Here is a 27089-nt window from a genome sequence, read left to right on the forward strand (position 1 = left end):
GATGAGCCACTGCATACACTGCTGCAACAGCTCTATGTCCAACAGCGCTGTGACTTGGCCCGGCCGAGTTACTATTACTATTTCAAAGCAATAAGTAATCAAAGTAATCAAAAGTAATTCAAAGTAATCAAAGCTGTATGGTGGGTGCTAGAATAAATATCTGATATAGGGGCTGGAGCAATAGCACAGCGGGTAGGGTGTTTGCCTTGCACACGACCGACCCGTGTTCAATTCCCAGCATCCCATATGGTCCCCTAACACCGCCAGGAGTGATTCCTGAGTGCAGAGCCAGGAGTAACCCCTGTGCATTGCCGGGTGTGACCCAAAAACCAAAAATAAATAAATAAATAAATAAATATCTGATAGACAACCTGTACACAACCATTACAATAATAGAGGCTATCAACTTAATAATATATTTACTAATAGCAGTGAGCTTTATAAATGTCTTTACATTGTTGATTGGCAATCTTCTATGTCATCTAGAAGAATTTCCTTTAGGTTTTTTTGTGAGTTATGTCTAATAGCAATGAACTACTTAAGCTTTTTGTTTGGAAGCTTTTTTAAATCTTTCCTTTATTTCTGGTGGACAGCCTTGTCAGGTATAGTATTCCTATTGGCATATTTTTCTTTACACACACACATACATATATATGTACATATGTATATATATGTTTGGGGGCTACATCCAGTGTTTCTCAGGGGTTACTCCTGGCTCTGCACTCAGGAATTACTCCCAGTGATTCTAGGGGACCATATAGGGTGCTGGGGATTGAGCCCAGTTTGGCTGCATGCAAGGAAGCTCCCAACCTGTACTATCTCTCCAGCCCCTCCTGGCTGCCTCCTTTGATTTGATTGTGTGGATCAGCAATCCGGTTGTGTTCCCTTTGTGATCCTTGTATCCTCATCTTGGTGTCTGTGCATTAGAGGCTCTAGTCATCATTTTTGGTGTTTTCAAGTTTAATCCGACAGAGAAAGACCTTCAGCAGTTTATCTGGCCAGCCAGAGGGTGGGCTGCTGGTGTGGCTTCATGCCCAGGGGATATTAAAAAATTTCATTTGTAATGATGCCATCAAGAAGCTTGTTCTTGCCACTTCGAGACATGTCTCAATCTCTGAATCCCTCACAGCTGCCAGGGAGGCTGGGACAGGTTGTCTCTGACTAGGCATGTTGGAGAGATTTGCAATAGGGAGAAAAGAAAACAGATATTGCACACAAATGGGGGCTTGACAATGGGCACTTACTTGCAATTATGACTCAAATCACATCTCCTGTTCACATATATTATTTGGTGACTTCTTAAAATTGTATAACAAAAATAAAATATGGGAGGCAGGGCTTATGGAAAGACTTTTTCCCAAAGGACTTTTGGAAAGAGAGGATAAGAGGAGTGGAGGGATTTTTTTCTTTTTTAATTAGGTAATATTAATTAAGTTAGGGAATCTGAGTTTGGGGTTAAAGCAATTTTGGGACCCTTAGAGGGAATGGAGGAGGGCAAAGCCCTCAAGGAAAAGAAGCACACTCAGGAAAATAGGCAGGGACACTGTGTCCTCTGATTTGGGGTACCGTGGTCCTCTGCACTGTACAGAATAGTGCTAGCTTGGTTCTGCGTTCCCTGGTGTGTCACTGAGTACTGTCAGCTCTTCACTGGCAGAAAATATTATTAGGTACTTTTCTTGATTTTGGCCTTTGCTTCTTTTGGATGTTTTGCTACTCCAGTGTCCAGGTACCATAACATTTGGTTATGGTGCTCGATACATCTAGTTGTGGTGTGGTGGAGGTTCCACACTTGTGGCTCTGGGTATGACATAGGCAGTGCCAGGATCACACTTGGTGATGTGGAACAGTGCCAGGACTTGAACTTTTTCAGTCTCATACGTGCAAAGAAGGTGCTGTACCACTGAGCCTCACCTCCGACCCCATGATTCTCTTCCCTGCCTGGACACCCCCCTTCCTACAGTAATGCTCAGTGAAATTCTAAGAAATGGTAAGCATGGAATTCTGAGGAAGCTTCGGTTAATACTGACATGGGTATGAGAAAGTTCATAGCTGGGACTCACATTCTTTAGTGTCATTTAAAAAGTGTTTTGGGGGCTGGAGCAATAGCACAGCAGGTAGGGCGTTTGCCTTGCACGCGGCCGACCCGGGTTCGATTCCCAGAATCCCATATGGTCCCCTGAGCACCGCCATGAGTGATTCCTGAATGCAGAGCCAGGAGTAACCCCTGTGTATCACTGGGTGTGACCCAAAAAGCAAATAAATAAATAAATAAATAAATAAAATAAGAAGCATTTTGCCTCTAACTTAATTTCTTGTTTTAGATTTAAAGGCACAATTGAGGAACTCAGTAACCAGATTTTATCTGCCCGGAATTGGTTGCAACAGGAACAAGAACGGATAGAAAAAGAACTTTTACAGAAAATTGATCAACTTTCCTTGGTGGTTAAGGAAAACAGTGTAGGTATTGATATTTAGTAAGAATCATGTTATTTGGTGGGGGTGGGGGCGGGGGCTGCAATGTTGTTTTGATTACAAAGGCTAAATATAAAGTTTCAATATTTTCAGCAAAACTAAACTTTAATGTCCAGACTTTAATTAATCAAATGATCTGTCTGCATTTCTCTTTTTTTGTGTGTGGCAGGGGACAGAGAGGTGGGTGTGGGTCACACCCAGTGGTACTCAGAAGTTACTGCTGGCTCTGTGTTCAGGGATCTCTCCTGGCAGTGTTAGAAGGGGAAACCTCTGTGTGATGCTGGGGATGGAACCAGGGCTGGCCACATGCAAGGCGAGCACCTTAATGCCTAGACTTTCTCTCCCGCACCATCTGCATTTCTAAAGAAAACCACAGCCTTCACCTTAGCTGGTTTTAACTTTATGATCTGGTAAAAACAGTGTTAGATATCTTTTTTTTTCTTTTTTTGTCACACCTGGCAATGCTCAGGGGTCACTACTGGCTCTGCACTCAGGAATTACTCCTGGCGGTGCTCAGGGGACTATATGGGATGCTGGGATTCAAACCCAGGTTGGCTACGTGCAAGGCAAACTCCCTACCCGCTGTGCTATCGTTCTGGCCCCAGTGTTAGATATCTTTCTCCAGACCCTGTATCACCCTCTGACCAGAGCTCAACGTTTTAATTAGAATTCACCATTTTATTTCTAGCTTCCTTTTCCTTTCCCCCTAGACTCCAACCAGCTATGATTTGCAGCACTGCTGAAAAACCATACCAAAAAAGTCTTGTGTACATGGTATCCCAAAGCCTTATATCAGTAGGCACTGAAATTAGTACTTGGCAAGCAAATTATTTTGGTTTGATTATTTAGCCATCTCCTTTACCTTTCTCTTTTCTTGCACTTCTAATTCCTTTTGATCTTTGAGAGAACAGGAGGGATTGTGCAATTGGCCTGGCTCAGCCGTTCTGGTGCCCAGCTGTTGCATTGAACACTCTGCTTTGAATGCTATCAAGAGCACTTTGGTATGCCACACGATTCTCTTATACCCCAACATTTATAGTGCTCGCTTCCAAAGCTGACCAACAAACAGATTTCCATAAAAAAAAATTGGTGGAAAGAATAAGGAGGAAAAATATTTAATATTGGACATATTTTCTGTATGTGATGCCTTACTTTTTTAAATCAGAGCTACTGGTTGATTTGCTGAGGTTCTTATACATCTGTTGGTTTCTGGGGCTTTGGAAGACTCTTTATTTTCACATGTGAACTGACTTAATAATAGCCAGGGAACCCTAGGGGAATTGTGGCTTTAAGAAGATGGAAGCTTATTTCTGGCTTTGAAAAAAAAAATTTTTTTTTAAAAGGGGGGTGCTGGATTGATAGCATGGCGGGTAGGGCGTTTGCCTTGTTCTATTCCCAGCATCCCATATGGTCCCCTGAGCACCGCCAGGGGTAATTCCTGAGTGCAGAGTCAGGAGTAACCCCTGAGCATTGCCGGGTGTGACCCCCCCCCAAAAAAAAATAAGGCCTAGGTGTTGGGTTATGAGGCTGATGTGATAATGTGTTAGTTTGCAGCTGCCCTGGATCCTTCTGGCTTACTCCTCTGCCAATCCTATGATGAACCCTAGTCTAATAGTTCAAGAAGACTGCTAAAATAGCAGCTATTATGTATGAATCCCAGAAACAAAGGAAGAAGCAAAGGGCAATGTTACATTGTAGCTTAAAAAAAGAAAGAAAAAAAGAAAATCTTTTCCTGAAAGTTTTCACATGCACTTGTACTTACTTCTATCTCATTAAGGAGAAGAATTTAATCATGTGGTATGCCAAACTCAAGGGACAGGGGGATATGTAGCCTTGATTCCAAGGGACCTTTATACTTAGGTGATAATTTGGAGCCTGAGAAGAAGGAAAGGGAGGTTGACTTTTGGATTGCATAATAAGGAGCCTGGGAGGTGCATCCCCAACAGATGCCGTCATATTATGACCAATGCAAATGCCATGGGACCTTCTTTTTGGAATCATCAAATGCAATTCTTAACAGGGGGCCAGCGAAAGGGACATGGAAAAGAAGCTTAGTCAGATGTCAGCCCGACTTGACAAAATAGAGGAGAGTCAAAAGAAGACTATGGATATGCAGAGAGCAAAACAGGAGGAGAAAGTGCATGGGCGGATCAGCAAGCTGGAGTTACAGATGAATGAGGATATGAAGGAAATGAAAGCTGAAGTCGATGCTGGTAGGCCAAAAAACATTTAAAAGGAGCGCTCATGCTTTGTTTTCAGTTTGCTCTACAAGCAATTGATTCGAAATTTGTACTCCCTCTGCCTGCACGCATGGTTTCCCATCCCTGTCAAGAGTGGTCCCTGAGTGTAGAGCTAGAAATAACCTCTTAGCACTGCTGGGTGTGGTTCAAAAATTTTTTAAAATTATTGTTGTAATTTAGGTAACATGTTTGCAATAGTCATAACATTTATGGTTTTGATGCACATTTCCCACACCTTGCTTCCACCACATTGTCCAAGACCCTTCTCCAGCACCCTTAAATTATTTCTAGTCCATCCATTCCTTCTCCCACCCCTTCCCTCCTTGGTCATCTCAGTTTTGTGATCCTAGCCCCAGAATTTCACATGCAGCTTTAAAAAAGGTAAGAGTGTTTATTATATTCTTATAAAAACAATGATACAGGGGCTGGAGCTATTGTACAACGAGTAAAGTTTACCTGAGTTCAATCCCCAGTCACCCATATGGAACCCAAGCCCGTCAGGAGTTAGCCCTGAGTGCAGATCCAGGAGTTAGCCCTGAGCTCTGCCAGGCGTGACCCCAAACCAACCAACCAACCAACCAACCAACCAACCAACCAACCAATCAACCAACCAAAAAACCCTAAACAAAAAATACAACCAAGCAAACAAACAAAATATAACAACAATGATTTGTTTTGCCCTTATTAAAATATACGTATATATATTATTGTTAGTGAAGTAATATGCTCCATTCATAATGTAACAAAAGGGAAAATTCCACCTTTTCTTATAGCTGAGTAGTGTTTGTATGTGTACGTACATACATACATATATACATACATACATGTGCCACAACTCTTTTTACACTCATCTGTAGTTGGAAATTTGGGTGGTTTCCAGATCTTGGCTAATGCAATCAGTAGAGCAATAAAGCAATAGAAGGGATATGAGCCTTTTTTTCAAGTGAATGCTTTCATGTTCTTGGCATAAATGCCAAGGAGCAGAATTGCCAGGTGTTATGGTTAATTCTGGTTTTAATATTTTTCAGACTTCATACTGCTTTTCACAGAGACTGAACCAGATTTCCCACTAGAATTCTTTTTCATGGCATTCTGTCAGGAGTGGTTGTTTTTGGAGTTTTGGAAAAGTCATTTTTTAAGTCATGGTAAATTACACAGTTACAAAATTATTCATTAGTAAGTTTCAGGCATACAATGTTTCAACACCAATCCCTTCACCAGTGTCCACTTCCTCCACCAATGTCTCGGTTTCATTCCCTCCCTCCCCCAACCTGCCTCTGCTGCACTTTTCCTCTCCACCATTGTCCTAGTATTTCCATTCCTAATTCATTCCTCTCACCCCCAACCCAGTGGCAAACTTCCTGCTGAAGAATAATTCTCCTGCTCTTACTCTATTGCTTTTTGGGCTTTGTTATTTCCTTACAAAGTTTCATTATATCCTATGTATTTTGTGAGATCATTCTGTGTCCCTGTCCCTCTGACTAACTTCACTCAGCATGATACTCTCCAGATCCATCCACATACCAACAAATTGCAGGACTTCAACTGCTGAGTAGTATTCCAGTGTGTATATATACCATAGCTTCTTGATCCAATCATCTGTTCTTGGGCACTTAAGCTTTTACCTATTATGAATAGTGCTGCAGTAAACATAGAACTGTAGAAGTATTTTCTGGGTTGTGTTTTTGGACATACTTGGAATATACTCCAAGGAGTTTGGTTGCTGGGTCTTATGGAAGCACAATTGCTAGATTTTTCAATTTTTTTTTCATATTGTCTTCCTAAAAGTCTTGACTAGTCAATCTTCCCACCAACAGTGAGTGGGGGGTCTCTTTTCCCCCACTTCCTTGCGACAGTTGTTATTGTTCTTTTTGATGAGTTTCAGTGTCACTGGCATGAGGTGATATCATGTTTGATTTTAATTTTCTTAATGATTAGTGAGATAGAATATCATTTCATGTACTTTTTGGTCATTTGTATTTCTTTGAGGAAGTTTCTGTTAATCTCCCTGTTTTGTACTGGGGCTAGATGTTTTTCCCTTGTAGAGTTTTCCAGTGCTTTATGTATCTTGGGTATTAACTGTTTATCAGATGCGTGGTGGGCAAAAAGTTTTTCCCAGCCTGTGAGCTGTCTTTGAATTCTGGTCATAGTTTCATTTGAGGTGCAGAAGCTTCTTAGTTTAATGTGGTCCTGTTTGTTTATCCTTTCTTCCATTTGCTTGGTCAGCAGAGTTTTATCCTTTTTTTTTCTTTTTGGGTCACACCCGTCGATGTACAGGGATTACTCCTGGCTCTGCACTCAGGAATTACTCCTGGTGGTGCTCAGGGGACCCTATGGGATGCTGGGAATCGAACCCGGTCAGCCGCATGCAAGGCAAATGCCCTACCCACTATGCTATTTATTGCTCTAGCCTGAGTTTTATCCTTAAAGATACCTCATGTTTCAATGTCATGGAGAATTCTGCCAATATTTTCCTCTGTGTATCTAATGGATTCAGGTCTAATATCAAGATTTTTAACCCATTTGGTTTGACTTCTGTGCATGGTGTTAGAAAAAAGTGTGAGTTCACTTTTTTTGGACATGTGGCTGACAAATTTTTTCAACACCACTTGTTGAAGAGGTTTTCCTTGCTCTACTTCATATTTTTTGCTTCTTTGTAGTTTGATGTAATCCCATTTGTTTATTTTTGCCTTTGTTTTCTTTGTCAATGGAGTTAAATCACTGGTACTTCTGAAGTCAATAACACATATGTTTTCCTAGATGTATTTTATGTATTCATCATGTCTAATATCAAGGCTGTTAATCCACTTGAGCTAACTTGAATTAATTTTTTGTTGTTTTTTATTTATTTATTTTTTTAATTGAATCACCATGTGGAAAGTTACAAAGCTTTCAGGTTTAAGTCTCAGTTATACAATGATCGAACACCCATCTCTTCACCAGTGCACATATTCCACCACCAAGAATCACAGTATACCTCCTCCCACCCCCCCACCTCCCCAGCCCCCAACCCCGCCTGTGTAACTGATAAATTTCACTTTACTTTCACTTTACTTTGATTACATTCAATATTTCAACAAAAAACTCACTATTATTGTTTGGAGTTTCTCCCCCCAAAGTCGGGCCTGCTGAAAAGGAAGCATTTGATAATTTGTTTTCCATTGCTGAGAATGAAGAGTTATGAGGTCAGGAGGCCGCACTAGCAGCCGCACGGTTTTGGATTTCTGTATTTTAGTATTTTAGTAACTAAGTCCAGAGAAATTTCTGCCAGAAATTGCATCATTGCAAGCTTGTACCTCTCTGCTACTTTATATTCCACATATGAGTGCAATCTTTCTATGTCTGTCTCTTTCTTTCTGACTCATGACTCTTTCTGACTCATGACTCTTTCTGACATTTCATTCAACATGATACTTTCCATGTTGATAAACTTATATACAAATTTCATGACTTCATGTTTTCTGACAGCTGCATAGTATTCCATTGTGTAGATGTACCAGAGTTTCTTTAACCAGTCATCTATTTTTGGGCACTCTGGTTTTTTCCAGATTGTGGCTATTGTAAACAGTGCTGCAATGAACATAGAAATGCAGATGTCATTTCTACTATACCTTTTTGCCTCTCCGGGATATATTCCCAGGAGTGGTATTGCTGGGTCAAATGGAACCTCAATTTCTAATTTTTTGAGAATCGTCCATATTGTTTTCCAAAAGGGCTGAACCAGTTGGCATTCCCACCAGCGGTGAAGGAGAGTCTTTTTCTCCCCACATCCACGCCAATACCGGTCGCTTTTGTTTTTTGGGATGTGGGCCAGTCTCTGTGGTGTGAGATGATATCTCATGGTTGTTTTGATCTGCATCTCCCTGATGATTAGTGATGTTGAACATTTTCTCATGTGCCTCTCAGCCATTCAGATTTCTTCTTTGGGAAAGTTTCTGTTCACCCCATTTTCTGATCGGGTAGGCAGTTTTCTTCTTGTGGAGTTCAACCAGTGCATTGTATATCCTTGATACCAACCCTTTATCAGATGGGTACTGCATAAATATCCTTTCCCATTCTGTAGATTGTCTTTGTATTTTGGTCACTGTTTTTTTTTTTTTTTGAGGTGCAGAAGCTTCTTAGTTTGAGATAGTCCCATTTATTTATCTCTGTTTTCAGTTGCTTGGCCAGTGGCGCATCATTTTTGAATACCACTGGCTTCAATGTCTTGGAGGGTTTTGCCGGCCTTGTCTTCAATGTACCTTAGGGATTCTGGTCTGATGTTGAGGTCTTTAATCCATTTTGATCTGACTTTTGTACATGGTGATAGGTGGAGATCTAAGTCCATTTTTTTGCATGTAGCTGTCCAGTTTTGCCAGCACAATTTGTTAAACATGCTTTCCTTGCTCCACTTCACATTTCTTGCTCCCTTATCAAAGATTAGATGATCATATATTTAGGGGTGTGTGTCAGAGTTTGAATTAATTTTTGTGTGTGGTATGAGGTAGTGGACACCAATCCTTCCTTCCTTCCTTCCTTCCTTCCTTCCTTCCTTCCTTCCTTCCTTCCTTCCTTCCTTCCTTCCTTCCTTCCTTCCTCCTTTCCTTCCATTTCTCTCATTCCTCGTGATTATTTTTCTTTCTTCTACTTAATGCACTTAGCTCCTTTGTTGAAAATCAATACTGTTTTCATTACTGTGGCATTATAGAAAAGTATAAAATCAGAAAAAGCAATATTTTTTCATCTTATTTTACCCCAGAATTGTTTTGACTATTTGAGAATCCATGTATATCTATATATACATATACATGGATTATATATGTATATATAATATGGATTTTTGTATATATATGGATCCATGTATATGTATATATAATATATATATCAGTAGTATTTATTCTATGTCATTTGAAAGTGTCATGGGAATTTTGATGGATATTGCCTTGAACCAGTATGATGTTTTAGATATGAATCTTACATTAATTATGTTAGTTCTTCTCAGCCATGAACAAGAGATACATTTCCATTTCCTTGTGTCTTTTTTACTTCTTTTAATAATGATTTATACTTTTATTTTTTTATTTATTTTTATTTTTTGTTTTTTGGGTCACACCTGGCGATGCACAGGAGTCACTCCTGGCTCATGCACTCAGGAATTACTCCTGGCAGTGCTCGGGGGACCAAATGGGATGCTGGGATTCGAACCTGGGTTGGCCACGTGCAAGGCAAACGCCCTACCCGCTGTGCTATCGCTCCAGCCCCATTAATGATTTATACTTTTGCTGAGACTGGAGTGATAGCATTTGGGGCATTTGCCTTGCACGTGGCCAACCCGGGTTCGATTCCTCTGTCCCTCTCAGAGAGCCTGGCAAGCTACCAAGAATATCCCACCTGCATGGCAGAGCCTGACAAGCTATTCATGGTGTATTCAATATGCCAAGAACAGTAAGGACAAGTCTCACAATGAAGAGACTTGTCCTTACTTACTAGTGCCCGCTCAAGCAAATCAATGAACAATGGGACGACAGTGCTATAGTGCTACTTTTTACTTAAAATCTTCACCTTTTTTTCTTTGGTTCCTAGGTACTTGATTTTGGGGTTGATTGTTTACATTTTTCACTTCTGGTTTGAAATAGAATATTTGTATATAGAAATACAACAGAATTTTGTGTGTGGATGTTTAGTCTGCTACTATATTGTGATGTAAACTTGTAAAAGTTTTTCGGCAGCATCTTTAGAGTTTTCTATTTATAAGTAGTAGGAAGTAATTGCTTAATTTCTTTTTAAATGTGAATCACTTTAATTTCTTTCTTTGTTTTTGCATAATTGCTGTGGCTAGGATGTACAAACCTATGTTGAACATTAATAGTGATGGACACCCTTGCTTTGTACCTGATTTTAGAGTGATCTTATAGTGGCCTTTGAGATTACACAGCGACCTGATCTTGGCTTTTAGATCTTTTGCGATTGAATATGATATTAAGTTGATATTGAACTAATGCTGATTGTGAGTTTGTTAAGTATGGCCTTTGCTATATTTAGTTAAATTCATTCACTCCATCCCCATTTTGGTAAGAGTTTTAATTATTTATGTGTATTAAACCCTGGCAAAAGCTTTCTGTGAATCATGTATTTCTCATCTTTTTTTTGTTAATGTAGTGTGTAATAACTAATTTGCATGTAGTCAACTGTCTTTCCCTGGGATGAGTATCACTTGATCATGGTATATGATTTTTTTAATGTGTTTTGGAATTTGGTTTGCTAAGCTTTTACTGAGAATCTTTTTTATCTATGTTCATCAAGGACATTGCTTTATAATTTTCTTCTGTATTAATATCTCTATGTTTGGTGTTAGGGTAACATTGGCCTCAGAAGAATTAGAGTTTCTTCAATTTTCTGGAAAAGAGATTAAAGTTTGGTAAAATTTTGAAAGCTTGGTAAAATTCAGTGGTCAACTTGTTTGTACCTGAACTTTTGTTTTGGAGGAGATTTTTATTTGTTTGTTTGTTTGTTTTGACTATCCTCTGCAATACACAAGAGATATTCCCAGCTGAATACTTAGGGGTCACTGATGGTGGTGCTCAGGGCACCATTTGCCAAGTAAATGACCAAACCCAGGCCTTCTGCATGCCAAACATGTGCTGCAGTTGATCTTATCTTTCTGGTCCCTCAGGGAGATATTTATTTGTTTTGGGGTCACACCTAGCAGTGCTCAGGATTTACTCCTGGTTCTGTGCTCAGGGATCCATATGTGGTGCCAGGATTAAATTTGGGTCCTTCCTTGCAAGGAAAACACCACAACCACAGTACTATTTCTCTACACCCCTGCATCCCCTCCAGCCCCCAACATTACATTTCTTTGTTGTTATTTGTTTTGTTGTTTTGGTGACACCCAGTGGTACTCAGGACTTACTCCTGATTCTTCTCTCAGGGATCACTCCTGGTGGGTTTCAGGGACCAAACGCAAGTGGCCGTGTGCAAGGCAAATGCTCTGTCCAATGTACTATTGCTCCAGCCTGCCATTACATGCCTCTTTTTTAGTTTGTAACTTCATTTAAACACCATGCTTTACAAAGGTGTTCATAATACAGTTGTTTCAGGCTTTGATGTTCCAACACCAATCCCATCCAGTGTGCCCTTCCCCCCACCATTGTCCCCAGTTTCCCACCCCACCAAGCCTGCCCCTTTGTCAGGCACAAAGTAATTTATTTTATATTGCTTGTTACAACAAAATGGTAAGTGGAATTATCAAAAAAAGATTCAGATGGAAAATTTGTGAAAATTCTATCTCCCAATGGTGTTATTAAAGCCATTGTCTGAAGATTTACTGAGTTGTTTGCTACCAGTTGAATCTTTTGTATTAGTGTTTTTGCTTATTGGGCTTAGTGGGGTTCAGTGCTACTTTCCTGTCTAATTTATCAGATTCCTGCTGGGCTGTCAGGTTTGTGGGATTTGGAGGTGTTGTGAAGCTGCCTGTGGGATTATGTGACCCAGGAGCTCCAGGATCTTAGGACTGGGACAATTCTCAGGCTGGACCCCATCTGAGGAAACCCCAGAGTTCTCAGCCTAAAGATCAGTGTGCCTTGAAGTCTTGTTGGCTTGGTATCTCTCCCATGATTAGTCGTAAAGCAGTGAAGCTGGGTTGTTGAGATGATGAGGGCTATGAGGTGTTGATGTGGCTGCCAGGGCTTCGGCATGGGGGTACTCAGTCCAGCCTCCTCTGAGGAGGTCCCAGAGCTTTCAGCCTAAAGAACAGTGTACCTGGAAATCTTATCGGCTTGGTGTCTCTTTGAAGATTAGTTGTGAAGTAGGGCCATTTACATGCAAGAGGCCTTGACATTACATTTCTTAATGGAAAACCATAAGCACAAAATGTTTTTTTTTTAACTCTAATTTTAGTCATCATGATTTGCAATACTATTAATGGCAGGCATCTTGCATAAGACATTCGAGCATGAGGTCAGAGAGCTAGTACAGTGGGCATGGTGCATGCCTTGCACACACTGCAGGGCTTGACCCCTGGTATCCCATATGGTCTCCCAAGCCCTGGCAGGAATGATTCCTGAGTGTGGAGCCAGGAGCAGTCCTGAGCACAGCTGAGTGTGGCCCCCAAACAAACAACAAAGCATTCTAGCACCACATCCTCCACCATTGTCACAGCAGCTTATTTCCCAACCCATCTTATTCCCCTCCCATTTGCCACCCCCAACACATGCATACAATGATATACTTCTTACTGAAGACTAGCTCTCAGTTTCTGTTGCCTTTGGGCAATTGTTGTTTCTTTACTATGTTTATATCCAATATGTGAAGGAGATCATTCTGTCTTTCCTTCTCCCTCTGACTAACTTCACTCAGCACAATACCCTCCAGATCCCTCCACCTAGCCACAAATTCATCTTTTCTTATAGCCAGTTAGTATTACACTGTGTGTATGTTCAACGGGCACTTGGGTTTTAGCTATTATGAATATTGCTGCAATGAGCACAGGAGGGCAAATGTCTTGTCTGAATAGAGTTTTTGGACCCTTGGGGTAGATGTCAAGAAATAAAGTTGCTATGTCATATGAAAGCTCAATGCCTAATTTTTTGAGACCTGTCTGTATTGTTTTGCAATGAGATCAAACCAATTAATGTTCCCACCAGTAGTGGATGAGTATCCGTTTCCCCCACATTCTCTCCAATACTGGTTGGGCTTTTTTGTTTGTTTTTGGGCCATACCCAACAGTGCTCAGGGGTTAGTGTTAATGTAATGCTTTAGACATACAACATTATTACACCACTACCACCAGCACAATGCCCCAAATCCTTGACCACTGTCCCCAGACACCTTCTAGTTGTCCTGCTCCCCAATCTTTCAACTTGGAACCCTCAATTCTCTTCTCTAAGTCTCTGGACCTGGTTCCATTGGAGACTGCATAATTGCTCTTGCTGTGCATCAAATGATTTTTTGATGGGAAATTTATTTCTTTTTCTTTTGAAATGATATTTAGAAAAGCTGTAAGAAAAGTTCAAGAACTCTACCTTTCACCTAATCTGCCTCAATTGTTAGCATTTTAGAAATTGGCTTAATTTATATGTGTTTGAATATATATATTTTCCTAAGTCACTTGGAAATATAATGCAGAAATCATGATGTCTTTTTACCCCCTAGTGGTTTCCATGCATAAATATATTACAGAGATTATTATAATACGCCCTCCCAAGCCTGGGATCTAATGCAAAATCTCATGTTGTACTTAGTTGTTCAACCCCTTTACTGGTGAGAAAGAATACAGACCCATGTTTTGTGGGATGTCCTGTAGCTTGGTTCTGTTTACTTCCTTTTAATTAGATTCAGGTGGTGCAGTTTATGTTTTTTGCTTTGTTTTGAGGTGCTGGACATGGAACCCAGGGCTTCATACATGCAAGATGCAGGCTCTTCCTCTGAGCCACATCCCAAATCACATGTGATGTATTTTTGTTCTTTTTAAAATTGTAGTGTTTATATTATAATCTAAGTGCCATGATTCTACTAATGTTGTAGTTTATGGTATTGATGTACAAAGTAGCTGCACTGTACCACCAGCGAAGTATCAATGGTCACCTCTGGTTCACTCTTGTTGGCCCTCTCTTCACTACTTGGTGATCAGTTTTGTGATCCAAGCCAGGGTTTCTTCATGTTTGATATTGTGCATTTTCTTTTTCTTTTGAAATGATTTTTAGAAAAACTGTAGAAAAGTTTCCCCTGATCTGTACCTTTCACATGAGTTTGCTGAGTGCAAGAGAAGTTCCTTACTTCTCTAGTCCCAATGTTGTATTTCTGTTGTTTGTTTGTATTTTGGGTCGCACCAGTGGTGCTCAGGGGTTATTTCTGGCTCTGCGCTCAGAGATTCTCCTGGTGGTGCTTGGGGATCTTGGGGGTTGACCCTGGGCTGGCTTCATGCAAGGCAATGTCCTACCCTGTACTATCTCTCTGGCCTCAGTGTTGTGTGTTTTAGACAGAAGTGTCAGGGGTGATGTGTCCTTCCTGGTGTTCTTCTGGAGAAAGTGCCTGATTTTGGGTTGTCCTGCTATTAGTGATATTAATTTTGATCACTTGGGCGAATTGTAATTATCAATTGTAATTCTTTCTTTCTTTTTTTGGAAGTAGAATGATAACCTGGAAGGAGGAAGTAGGAAGGAGTCTATAGAACCATAGTTTTCCATCAGACTTTATTTTTTGGTTGTTACAGTCTCCATGAATAATTTTTGCCTGAATAACCATTACCATATGCCATAGAGTTTAATACAGTGTTGTTTTTCAATCATCAGCTCTTGTGAAATGTATCCTCTTCTTTAAGGGTTTACAGCCATCTATGAAAGCATAGGATCCCTCAGGCAAGTTCTCGAAGCCAAGATGAAGTTGGACAAGGACCAGCTGCAGAAGCAAATCCAACAGATGCAGAAGGCAGAAACTCCCATGTGAAGGGAATCAGAGCCTGGGCCTCAAAGGTGGCTTTGCTGGGCAGGCCGGAAGCAGACTCCTCGGTAGCCTGGCCATTGCAGGACTGGGAGTTGTTCTCTCCACAATGTGCATGTGCCAGGAAATGGATCTTTCTGGATTTAAATGTTTACTTTGAGTCTTGAAAACACACTTTCTTTCAAAGCATTAAATGCAATTTTTACTAGTTTATTCCACATTTCTAAATTGAATAGAATAGTCTCTCTCTCCCTCTCTGGAATTTGAAAGGCTTTTATCCCCTTCATTTTATGAATGAAAAGACTTTTAACAATGTCCTTTCAGTGCTTGATGCCCTAGCCAAGATTTTACTATTCCCCAAAAATGTCATGGTGGTGTTTTAAAATCAAGGAACAAATGAATCACCACAGGACTGTGTTCCTTCTCTCCCAAAATTAAGGGATATCTGAATAGACTAGAATTCAAATTTTGACTCCATATTTGGATTTTATTCTTGCTGTTTGTGCATTTCTTTTATTGATATCTTCCTAGAACTCTTCTGTGTTTTGTAGGGTGGTGGGGGGAAGTATATAGCACTTGGAAAAAAGTCTTAGTATTTATGTAATGAAAATAGTTTAAAATTTGATAACTCCATATTCTTTACAAATTAAAGTGGAAACTCATGCCATTTATCTAGATCATACAAGGCACAAAATCTACTTCAATTGCTAGATAGACAAGGTTTTAATATTTAAAACTTTTTTCAGTTATTCATAGGCTGTACAGCAACAGCCATATGCTTAAATGATAAAATAGTGGTTAATAGTCTTTTCTTACACAATTAATTGTTCATTAATCCTATTAGACTAAAGAGGAGGTGATCTCCTCTTTAAAAGATCTCAAAAATTGGCACAAAGTGCTGGAACTTACATATAACTGTATTCTTGTGCCTTGGTTTTATCACAACAATAATCTGTAAAAGTGACCCTATAAAAAATTTTGTAGACAAAAGAGATAGCATGATAATGCATCAGAGTCATGACATGGGCCTGAGAGATAGTTTAGATGCCTGCCTGGCATGTGGCCAATGCGGGTTTGATCCTGACACCACGCTTGGCTTCCTCAGTGCCAGGAGGGGCCCCTGAGCACAGAGTAAGGAGGAAGTCCTGAGTACTACTAGATGTGGCTCCCAACATAAAGAAAAATCTAATTGCAATATTAAAATGGGATCTGATCTAATTTTTAAAATGTTCTAAAAATTTTCTCACTGTTAACAATCATTAATATTGGAATGGAGGGCTGGAGAGAGCACAGCGGGTAGGGCGTTTGCCTTGCACGCGGCCGACCTGAATTCAAATCCCAGCATCCCATATGGTCCCCTGAGCATGGCCAGGGGTAATTCCTGAGTGCAGAACCAGGAGTAATCCCTGTACATCGCCAGGTGTGACCCAAAAAGCAAAAAAAAAAAAAAAAAATTGGAATGGAAATTATACTTTTGTATAGACAGAGAATCCACTTGCTATTACATTTGTAACTGTGAAGAAGCTTTCATCTGAGCAGTTTTCTAGCTGATGATTTCTTTTCACTGTTGTCCCATTGCTCATCAATTTTCTTGAGCGGGCAACAATAACGTCTCCATTGTGAGACTTCTTATTACTGTTTTTGGAATATTGAATACGCCACGGGTAGTTTGCCAGGCTCTGCCATGTGGGTGGGATACTCTCGGCAGCTTGCCGGGCTCTCTGAGAGGGACAGAGGAATCGAACCCGGGTCGGCCTCGTGTAAGGCAAACGCCTTACTTGCTGTGCTATCATTGAAAATTGGCCCCACTGTGTGGTTTTTTCATTTATGCTGTGAAAAGAGAAAAAAAAAGACTAATAGTAAAACACACTTTGTTCCAGACTGCCCTTGGGAAAAAAAGAAAAACAGGAATATTTAAAAAATTTACTAGCATTTTGTTTATTTTCCAGGGACTCAGGAAAATTAAATCATTTTCTACTTTTGGGATAAATTATAAAAATCTCAAATTATTACTGTTTACCAAGTTAAATTATTATGCTGCTAAAATACCCAGTATTTTATCCTCAGTGATTGACTATGTGTGTATATATATGTGTATATATATATATAATTGGATCTGAGAAATTATAAAGGGATATGTTCTCCCACACATAGTTCCTTTTTTTGTCACCAGTATTTCCACTAAATGCAGAAACCAAGAAGGTGTATGTTCTTATGCCATCAGAAGGGAAGTTTCTTTCCTGAAACACGGTGACCACATTGATTTGGTCCAGGTCTCTGGGCTGAAGCACAAGGCACAGCAGAGACCAGGACCCCAAATCTCCCTAGGAGTAACCTAGCAACAGCTCCTCCTAGCACCAAAGTTTCATGAGAATCTGCGTTCGTGTACTTTCCTTTACCAGAAAATTGCAATAAAAAGAAAATATCTGAACAAATGTGGCTTAGTTTCCCCCTTCCTGTCTCCCTGTGGTGCGCCGTGAAAACTCCCCCGAGGTGTGTGAAGTGAGATGTGAGTAGGTTACGAGTCAGTGTGGTGTGTGTCACAGCGCATGTCCTCCTGCTCTCTGGGACCCGCTGGTGGTGCAGCTGAGCCCAGCTGCAGGTGTGCTGGGACGAACGATGCCTGTGACAGCACCTGACTGTGTGCTGTGTCCCATGGTACCCTGGGCCCCTTCCATTTATTTTCTCACAGCTGGTGCCATCTCCTTAGAGTCCCAGGCACCAGAGGGAGATGCAGCCCCTCAGGCACTGCTTCATTCTGTGCTGCCTCACCAGACTGCCTCGTCTCCACACTACCCATGCTGTGAGGTGAGAATTTGCTGGACCCATTTTACAGAAAAGTGAGTCGCCTCAAGGCTCGCCACTTAGGGGTTCCTATATCTCTGAAGCTTGGGAGCTGCACTTTGTTCTAGGCACCCCCCGTTCTTCACTTGTGTCCCTTCTCAGAGTCTTCAGTGCTTTGCTGGCATTCAGTGGCATGTCTGTGAGGCAGGGGGTGGGCTCAGGACTGACTGCAGGACTGCCACGGGACAGATGGCCGCAGGCACTTCTTCCTGCGAGCTGTTCAGGTGCTGGCCTGGGAGGGGACTGACAGGGAACATCTCGGAATTGTGGCTCTCTCACCAGACTCAGCTCAAGCGTCAGGGACATTCTGCAGATCATCAGTGATACTCTCTGCCAGTTGTGGATGGCAGGCAGGTCTGCGGGCCTCTCTGACCTTCACTCTCTTCTGCACAATGGAGATTAGAAAAATGTGAGGGGCCAGGGAGATTCTACAGCAGGTAGGACACTTGTCTTGCACGTGCTCAGTGGACTACATGGTGCATGGGCTCAAACCCAGGACTCCAGCACGCGAAGCTTACGCTCCAGCCTTGTTTGGGGGAGGGAGCACAGCCAGCGATGCTTTCAGGAATTACTCCTTGTGGTGCTTGGGGCCATATGGGATGCCAGGGATGGAACCTGGGTGAGCTGCGTGCAAGGCAAACGCCCCATCTACTGTGCTATCACTCTGGCCCTGCTCCAGCTTCTTGAGTCTCCTTCCAGGCCTCCCATGAAACATTTTTTTTTTCTTTTTGGGTCACACCCAGCAATGCTCAGGAGTTACTCCTGGCTTTGCACTCAGGAATTACTCCTGGCGGTGCTTGGGGGACCATATGGGATGCCGGGGATCGAACCCGGGTCGGCCGCGTGCAAGGCAAACGCCCTACCCGCTGTGCTATCGCTTCGGCCCCCGAAACATTGTTAAATATAAAAATCGATGCAAGGGAAGAAAAAGCACAATGAACAAAATATTACATTTTGAATAGTAAGCTCTTTGAGCCCATTTGATTGAGCACCCCCGCCTGTGAACCCTCATACACGTCCAAGCAAATATTTGGAGAATTGTGGCACCGCGTACTTTGGCTGGGCTTGAGAGCTCCTCAGCCATCACTGCACTCTGGCTGTCCTTACGTTTGGGAACTGCCTCCTTCTTCTTCTAGTACTGGCTCTCCACGATGTCTAGATGTGAAGCTAAATGACTGTAATTAACTTATCTCAGGTGGGTCTGATGGCTCTTAGTCTCTGCTCTGTTTTTAGCTCTAATTGCTATGCTTGGTCTAAGTTCAAACATGTGACTCAGTTCTTCTGAGAAATGGGTTGAGATGGAGACAAAGCCAAGATGGACTTTCTCAAGCGGAGCAAGAGCGGCAGAGAAACAGGAACCGAAGGGGAGTGAAGATGTCTGCAGGTTCTGTGACACCAGGTGAGGGACTCTCTCCTGACAGGAGGCCGGCCCTCTGCTGCCTCCACGTGGAGAGTCTCCCAAAGAATTGCCTTCAGTGGGCAGAAGTCATTGGAAGCCAGTGATTTCAGATGGAAATCCTTCCACCCTTGCCCAGGCCTGCGGAGTCAGAGACGCCGAGGTGGCAGACACTCAGCAACCTGCTTTCCTCAGCCCTGCAGACAATGCCCTGTCATGATGGATCTGAGAATATCTGGGCCATGCCCAGTGGTGCTCAGGCTTAGTCCTGGCTCTGTGGTCAGGGATCATGCATGGCAGGGCTCAGGGACTCTATGGGGTGCCAAGGATTGAATCCAGACTGGCTGCATGCAAGGTTAACCCCGTGCTGTCTCTGTCTCTCTGCACCCATACCCACCAGCTAGGTGTTTTTTTTGTTTTTGTTTTTGTTTTTACAGCTGAGGTTAATTACAATTTATTTTTAATTGGATGATGACTTTCGGGTCCAGAGGCATCTCTGTGGCATGTTACTCTCGTGTTGCTCTCTTCCGAGAGATTTATTTGTGAGTCTCTGGATCATGGCCATTAATGAGCTTATATGGCGCCAGAAGCCGTTCCTGGGTGTGACTGCCACGCTACCGGAAGCACAGGGAGAAAGAGGGGAGGTCGCCTATTCCTGACTCCATGCAAGCCTGGAGATTTCAGTCACAAATTGCACACACCTGGGTTTTTCAACAGATTCACTCGGGGATGAAGCTTGTCCAAGCCTGTGGAGATTGGCTGTGAGCATAGTGATGGGTGAGTTCTGGAGATTGTTGGCTGCCAAGACTCTTTTGGGGCGGCGGGGGGGAGGGGACTCACCCGCCCCACTTCCGATTTCCCCTGGATGCGACAGCCTGGTACAGGGTATGGAGGCATCTCTGCGGCATATCTCCACCAGCTAGTTTTAATTTTTCCATGATGTGGTAATGGGAACTGAAAATAAACGACTGGAAAAGTACCAGTTGCTGCTGAGTAGCAGATAAAACAGGAGAGGATGTATTGTGTCAGGAGGGAGAGCCGAGCAGAAGCAGGACGACCAGGGAAGGCCTGACTGAGAAAAAGGTGCCAGGCTGTAACTTGGGGAAGGGAGAAGAATTTCCTGATTTCTGCTTGGTTTTACAAAATGATCGACTTACAGTTTGGCCAAAGTCCAGCGCTTGCCTGGTTGCCAGTGTGTTGCCAATGTGCTGGCTTGGCAGCGTCTGGCGTGGGCTTCTGACCCTCTGATCTCTGCGTAGTCCAGTGTGGAGAGCCACCATGGGACCATGCTTTGTAGCGCTCTTTGTAATCAACACCTGTGTGCTTCGAAAACAACTCCTAATAAGGAAACAGGATGTCTTGCCACGCCCATAAGCTGTGACTAACCTATCAGATGCGGACACGTGGGCATAAGCAGGCAGCGAGAGGTATATAAGGGGGGAGGTCACCTAGCTAGTGGGTTCTCCCTCATGCGTCCCCTTTTCCTCCTTCCTCCTCGTCCCCGTTCCTGATTTCTTCTCTAATGCATGAGAAAGTTCCTAAATAAATCGCAGCCAAAAGGATCTCCGAGTTGCGTGTTTCTTCGCTGGACGAAGCGGTGCGCGACAGCTGGTGGCCCGTACGGGGAACCCGACCTCCAGTACCCCCCCGGTGGATTCAGAACTTGCTGCGATTTATTCAGGACTAAGGTTCACGAGAAATCGTGACGATCAGGTTCCTGTGGTAAGTCAGGACTAAGGTTCACGAGAAGTCGCGACGATGAGGTTCCTGTGGTAAGTCAGGACTAAGGTTCACGAGAAGTCATGACGATCAAGTTCCTGTGGTGAGTCAGGACAATAATATCCATGGATGTGTATGTTTCGTTTGTTGGTTGGATGTTTGTTTGTCTTTCCCTTTGTCTTTTCATTTTTGCTTTCTATGATTACTTTAAGGATCAGAAGTGCAATAAGGCCGTACAATCAGGACAAGTAGTGTTAGAAAACACAAAGAAGGACAGAGGCAGCCGTCATGGCATTGTAGCCTCTGAGCTAGAGGAGGGTTCGGACGTGGAAAGCGAGGCCTCTAGGGGAACCCCGCTGATGGAGGGACGCACCCCAAAAAAGAAAGGAAGGCCCCAAGAACCATCCATGACCCGTCCGTCTCTTTATCCCTCGCTACGTCAATTTCAGCAGGGACGGGCTAACGGGGATTCTGACCCCCCTATTGAAGAGGAAGCTGCGACATATGATAGTGACCAATACTTACCACTAAAGGGCTCTGAGGATGACCCGCCTCCTTATCTTAACAAAGCGGAAGGCGGACTTTCTTTTGCAAAACTCGGGCTCTGGGCAGAAGTTAGGCGAGAGCTACAGTTAACTTACCCAGTTTTTGAAGATAATAATCAACAGCGATATCATGAGCCCCTAGATTTTAAAATAATTAAGTCCTTGGCAGAATCAGTAAAGACTTATGGAGCCAACGCCGCATTTACTATAACTCAAATAGAAGGCTTATTCAGATATTGTATGACCCCAAATGATTGGCAACAGGTGGCTAGAGCGGTGTTGACGCCTGGACAATACTTGGACTGGCGCACCTTCTTAATGGAATTTGCAAATGAGCAAGCAGCAACCAATCTAGCCCAAGGAGGGGCACAAGCAGCCTGGGATAGGGACATGTTATTAGGACTTGGCAGATTCGCCAATCAGCAGACCGGGTACCCCCCAGAAGTTTATACGCAGGTGAACCAAATAGGATTGAAAGCGTGGAAAGCTCTACCCAACAGAGGGGAAGTCCGAGGCAACCTTACTAAAATAGTTCAAGGGCCCCTGGAACCGTTTTCCGACTTTGTTGCCCGTGTAGTCGAGGCTGCCGGAAAAATCTTTGGAGATTCGGACACTGCGATGCCTCTCATAAAGCAGCTGGTATTTGAACAATGCACTGCTGAGTGTCGCAAGGCTATCGCCCCCTATAAGAGTCTGGGACTGGAGTATTGGATGAAAATATGCCGAGAAATAGGGGGTCCCCTAACCGCCACAGGCTTAGCTGCGGCTGTCATGGATATTACCAAGAAAGTTACGGGACTCGCTATAACCTGCTATACATGTGGAAGGACAGGGCACCTGAGGAGACAGTGTCCTGTCAATAACCAAGTTGTAGGATCTAGACCCAGACTTTGCCCTAAGTGTAAAAAGGGAAGACATTGGGCAAGTGAGTGTAGGTCAGTGAGAGATGTCCACGGCCATAGGATATCTCAAAGCAATATAAGAAGGGATTCAAAAAACGGCTTACGGGGCCCACGTCCCCAGGGCCCTCAAATATATGGGGCGGCGCAAGTTTCCGAGGAATGGCCATCTCTGCAACATCCCAGGGACTCGGGGGAGCCTCTAAGGCCTCCCCCGCTGTGACCCTACAAGCCGTCAATCCCATGGTCCTCACTCCGAGAATGGGAGTACAGATTTTAGAGTTAGGGAAACTAGCCCCTTTACCGAATGAAGTTATAGGATTGCTAATAGGCTCCCCTGAAGCAGTTTTAAAAGGCTTGTGTGTATATCCTGGTATAATTGATTCCAACCATTCTGAAAGTGTGAGAGCCCTGATTGAGTCTCCCCGTGGGATTACTGCTATCAGCCCAGGGGACCCTGTTGCCCAGGTTATTCTCCTTCCCGCCGTGGGTGGACAGACATGCAATGGTAAAAGGGCTTTAAATCAGGAACAAATTGAGGGAGCTTTTCTTGCATTAGGTATGCATACCAGACCCATGATGCAATTAATAGTAGAAGGAAAAAGGATCATGGGACTCCTTGACACTGGAGCAGACCGTAGCATAATAGCCACTAAGGATTGGCCTTCTGCCTGGCCCACACAGGCTTCTGCTCAGCAGTTGCAGGGTCTGGGGTACCTCAGTACCCCAGAAGTAAGCGCACGTCACCTCACCTGGAAGGATGACGAGGAACACCAGGATAGCTTCCAGCCCTTTATACTTAATTTGCCCTTTTCCCTTTGGGGACGAGATGTTCTGGCTAAGATGGGAGTTAGGCTTTGCACTTCTTCGCGCCCTATTGCTGTTTCTGCTGACCAAAATTTATTATAGGGGCCGCTGTGGAAATCATCCCCCTAACATGGTTAACAGAGGACCCGGTGTGGGTTCCACAGTGGCCTTTGTCCTCTGAAAAATTAGATGCAGCTGAAGCCTTAGTTAATCAACAGTTGTCAGCTGGACACTTACATCCTTCTGTATCCCCTTGGAATACTCCTATTTTCGTAGTTAGAAAGAAATCCGGTAAATGGCGTTTGTTGCATGATCTTCGAGCTGTTAATGCTCAAATGCGCGTGATGGGGCCTGTACAACGTGGCCTGCCTTTATTAACCACTTTACCAAAAGATTGGCATGTAATTGCCATTGACATACAAGATTGCTTTTTCTCTATCCCGTTACATCCACAGGATATTCCCCGTTTTGCGTTTACATTACCCTCTAAGAACCATGAGCAACCAGATAAGCGATATGAGTGGGTAGTCCTCCCACAAGGGATGACAAATAGTCCCACTCTTTGCCAGCTATACGTAGGTTCCATCATAGCTCCTTTGCGAAAGTGTTTCCCGAAAGTACAATGTGTGCATTATATGGATGATATCCTGCTGGCAGCAAAATCCGAAAACGCTCTTAATAATGCCCTACTCAAATTAACCTCGCTCTTACAAAGTGCCAATTTAATTATTGCCCCTGAAAAAATTCAGAAAGGAACAGTTGTCCAATATCTAGGTGCTAAGATAACCCCCAAAGCAGTACATCCCCAAAAAATTACGCTTCGGCTTGACCACTTACACACGCTTAATGATTTCCAACGTTTGTTGGGAGACATTAATTGGATAAGGGGATACCTTAAATTACCTAACTATGACTTAAAACCTTTATTCAATATGCTTCAAGGTGATCCTTCTCTTTCTTCCCCACGGACTATCACACCCGAAGCTACAGAAGCCCTTTGCAAAATTGAGCAAGCTCTTACAGCTGCTGGCAATACACGCGTGCAGCCTGAGTTTCCTATTTTACTTTGTGTGCTTTCAACTTATGGGCAACCTACTGCAGTCCTATGGCAGGAGGGACCCCTTCTGTGGATTCATCCTAGGGTCTCTCCGGCAAAAGCCGTGGAATTATACCCTGCAGCTGTAGCCCGTTTGGCTATGATTGGTATTCAGGACTGCTTGCAATACTTTGGAAAACTTCCAGATGCTCTTATTACCCCCTATAATTCCACTCAAATAGTTTCTTTGTGTAACTTACATGATGATTGGGCGATTCTCCGATTTTCTTTTCCCAATGTTATTGATAATCATTATCCCAAACATCCACTAATGACCTTCTTTAAAACCCATCCGGTAATTTTCCCCAAAGTCACCTCTTATGTACCCCTTCGGGATGTTCCGAACATTTATACTGATGGTTCAAGTACAGGCTGGGGGGCTTATATGATAGAGGGTCAAGATCCTATTCGTATGCAATTTCCAACTACGTCTCCTCAAGTTGTGGAACTCCGCATTGTCTTGACAGTGTTTGAGCATTGCCCCTTTGCTTTCAATTTGATCTCTGATTCACGATATGTTGTAAATGCTCTTTGCTCACTTGAGGTGGCAGGACCAATAAAGGCCTCCAGCTCGATAGCCTCCTTGTTATCTGCTTTACAGCAAATTCTTTGGACCCGTGAAAAACCATTTTTTGTCACACATATCCGCTCTCATACAGGCCTTCCGGGTCCCTTAGCAGAAGGCAATGCTTATGTTGATGCACTCACTAGACCATCTTGTTTTGTTATTCAGTCTCCTTTACAATTAGCAAAAAATTTTCATGACCGTTTCCATGTTTCTTCTCGGACCCTTCAACATAGATTTCAAATCCCTCGAGCCGAAGCTCGGGCAATTGTTTTACATTGTCCACACTGTGTCCCTTTTCTTCCTGCCCCCTCCATGGGCATAAACCCTCGTGGTCTTGTGCCTTTGCGCATTTGGCAAATGGATGTTACACATTTCTCGGAATTCGGCAGGCTCAAATATCTCCATGTATCTGTGGACACGTGCTCCGGTATCATTCATGCCACTCCCCTTTCTGGGGAGCGGTCCACAAATGTTATCTCTCATTGCCTTGAAGCATGGGCAGCCTGGGGCATCCCAGCCCAACTGAAAACAGATAACGGTCCGGCATACACCTCTGCTAAATTCACCGCATTTTGTGCCCAGATGGGAGTCTCTTTATCTCACGGCCTCCCGTATAACCCACAAGGACAGGGCATCGTTGAGCGTGCTCATTCCACCCTTAAAGCATGCCTAATAAAACAAAAAGGGGGAGTTGGCCTGGGACGGCCCCCTCGAGAAAGAATCTCTATTGCACTTTTTACTTTAAATTTTTTGATCATTGATGATAAGGGCACCTCCTCTGCAGACAGGCATTCTTCAAAGATCCCTGTGTGCCAAGGATATGTTAAATGGAAAGATATCCTTTCTGGTGAATGGCATGGCCCGGACCCTGTGTTAACCTGGGCCAGGGGTTCTGTTTGTGTTTTTCCACAGGACAGGGCAGAACCAGTGTGGATTCCTGAACATCTGACACGGAAGACCTCGCCTCCAGTAGACCAAGAGGTGGAAACTGGTGCTCCTGTTCAGCCTGGTTCCTGTGATGATACGAGCTGAAGAAGCAGCTTTTTGGGCCATTGCTACAACTTGGCCTGCTTTAATCCCTTCCTTACCCACCTTAATAATAAGACCAGAGTAGAAGTCCCCTCTATTTTATCAAAGAGTGGGTGGAGGTGGGAGTACTACTATCCTTATTGCTTCTCGCTGCTTTGGGTTTTTGCCTGGTGTCTATATAAAATGCAGCAAGTACAACTATTTACAAAGGCGTGATATTTGCAGGTGTCCCGGCCCTGGAGGCGCAGCAATCCCCCAAGCTTTGGCTTGCAACTTTGAATCAATAATCTCGCTTAGAACAATCAGGTCTAGCTGGATGTAGCAAAGGTATTGTGCAGCTGAGAGCCCTTAACTGCAGGGGACCTCCTGTAGTTGAGTTTGAAAGGGTGCATTATACCCACCTGACCCTTGGACCAACCTAAGACAGGGACCTACAAGCGAGAGGGCTCCCAATGACGGGTAAGGCCAAGGGGGCCGAGGTCGCTACGCAGACTTGCTGTTCTAAAACAAAAAAGGGGGAACTGTGGAGAGCCACCATGGGACCATGCTTTGTAGCGCTCTTTGTAATCAACACCTGTGTGCTTCGAAAACAACTCCTAATAAGGAAACAGGATGTCTTGCCACGCCCATAAGCTGTGACTAACCTATCAGATGCGGACACGTGGGCATAAGCAGGCAGCGAGAGGTATATAAGGGGGGAGGTCACCTAGCTAGTGGGTTCTCCCTCATGCGTCCCCTTTTCCTCCTTCCTCCTCGTCCCCGTTCCTGATTTCTTCTCTAATGCATGAGAAAGTTCCTAAATAAATCGCAGCCAAAAGGATCTCCGAGTTGCGTGTTTCTTCGCTGGACGAAGCGGCGCGCGACAGTCCAGTGTCCGTGGGTTTCTCAACTTCCCCTGCCTAAGGCTCTTTGTTGGACATTCCCAGGAGGCATCTGATTCCCTGAGGGTCCCATAGACACAGAAAGCTCTCTGAGCTTCCTGGGTTCTCTACACCTGCACCCATTTTTTTTTCCTGGGGTGATTTTTGAAAATTCCAGCCTTGTGTGTTCTAATT

General features: G+C 43.4%; 1 protein-coding gene across 4 annotated transcripts in view; it reads left to right on the top strand.

The window, feature by feature from the left end:
• The window catches only part of FAM81A (family with sequence similarity 81 member A), a 95467-nt gene extending 68613 nt beyond the window's left edge, over positions 1–26854 (top strand). For 2 of the 4 annotated variants that reach the window (XM_055118045.1, XM_055118046.1), the window contains exons 7-9: positions 2322–2457; positions 4493–4685; positions 15013–16468. In XM_055118045.1, the coding sequence (XP_054974020.1) occupies positions 2322–2457; positions 4493–4685; positions 15013–15137 (454 nt within the window). In that variant the 3' untranslated portion in view covers positions 15138–16468. The other 2 variants (XM_055118049.1, XM_055118047.1) reach the window with 2 other exon arrangements.
• Positions 26855–27089: the final 235 nt, after the last annotated feature.

The sequence above is a fragment of the Sorex araneus genome, chromosome 10 (genome assembly GCF_027595985.1).
Source record: "Sorex araneus isolate mSorAra2 chromosome 10, mSorAra2.pri, whole genome shotgun sequence".
In the NCBI taxonomy this organism is placed as follows: Eukaryota; Metazoa; Chordata; class Mammalia; order Eulipotyphla; family Soricidae; genus Sorex; species Sorex araneus.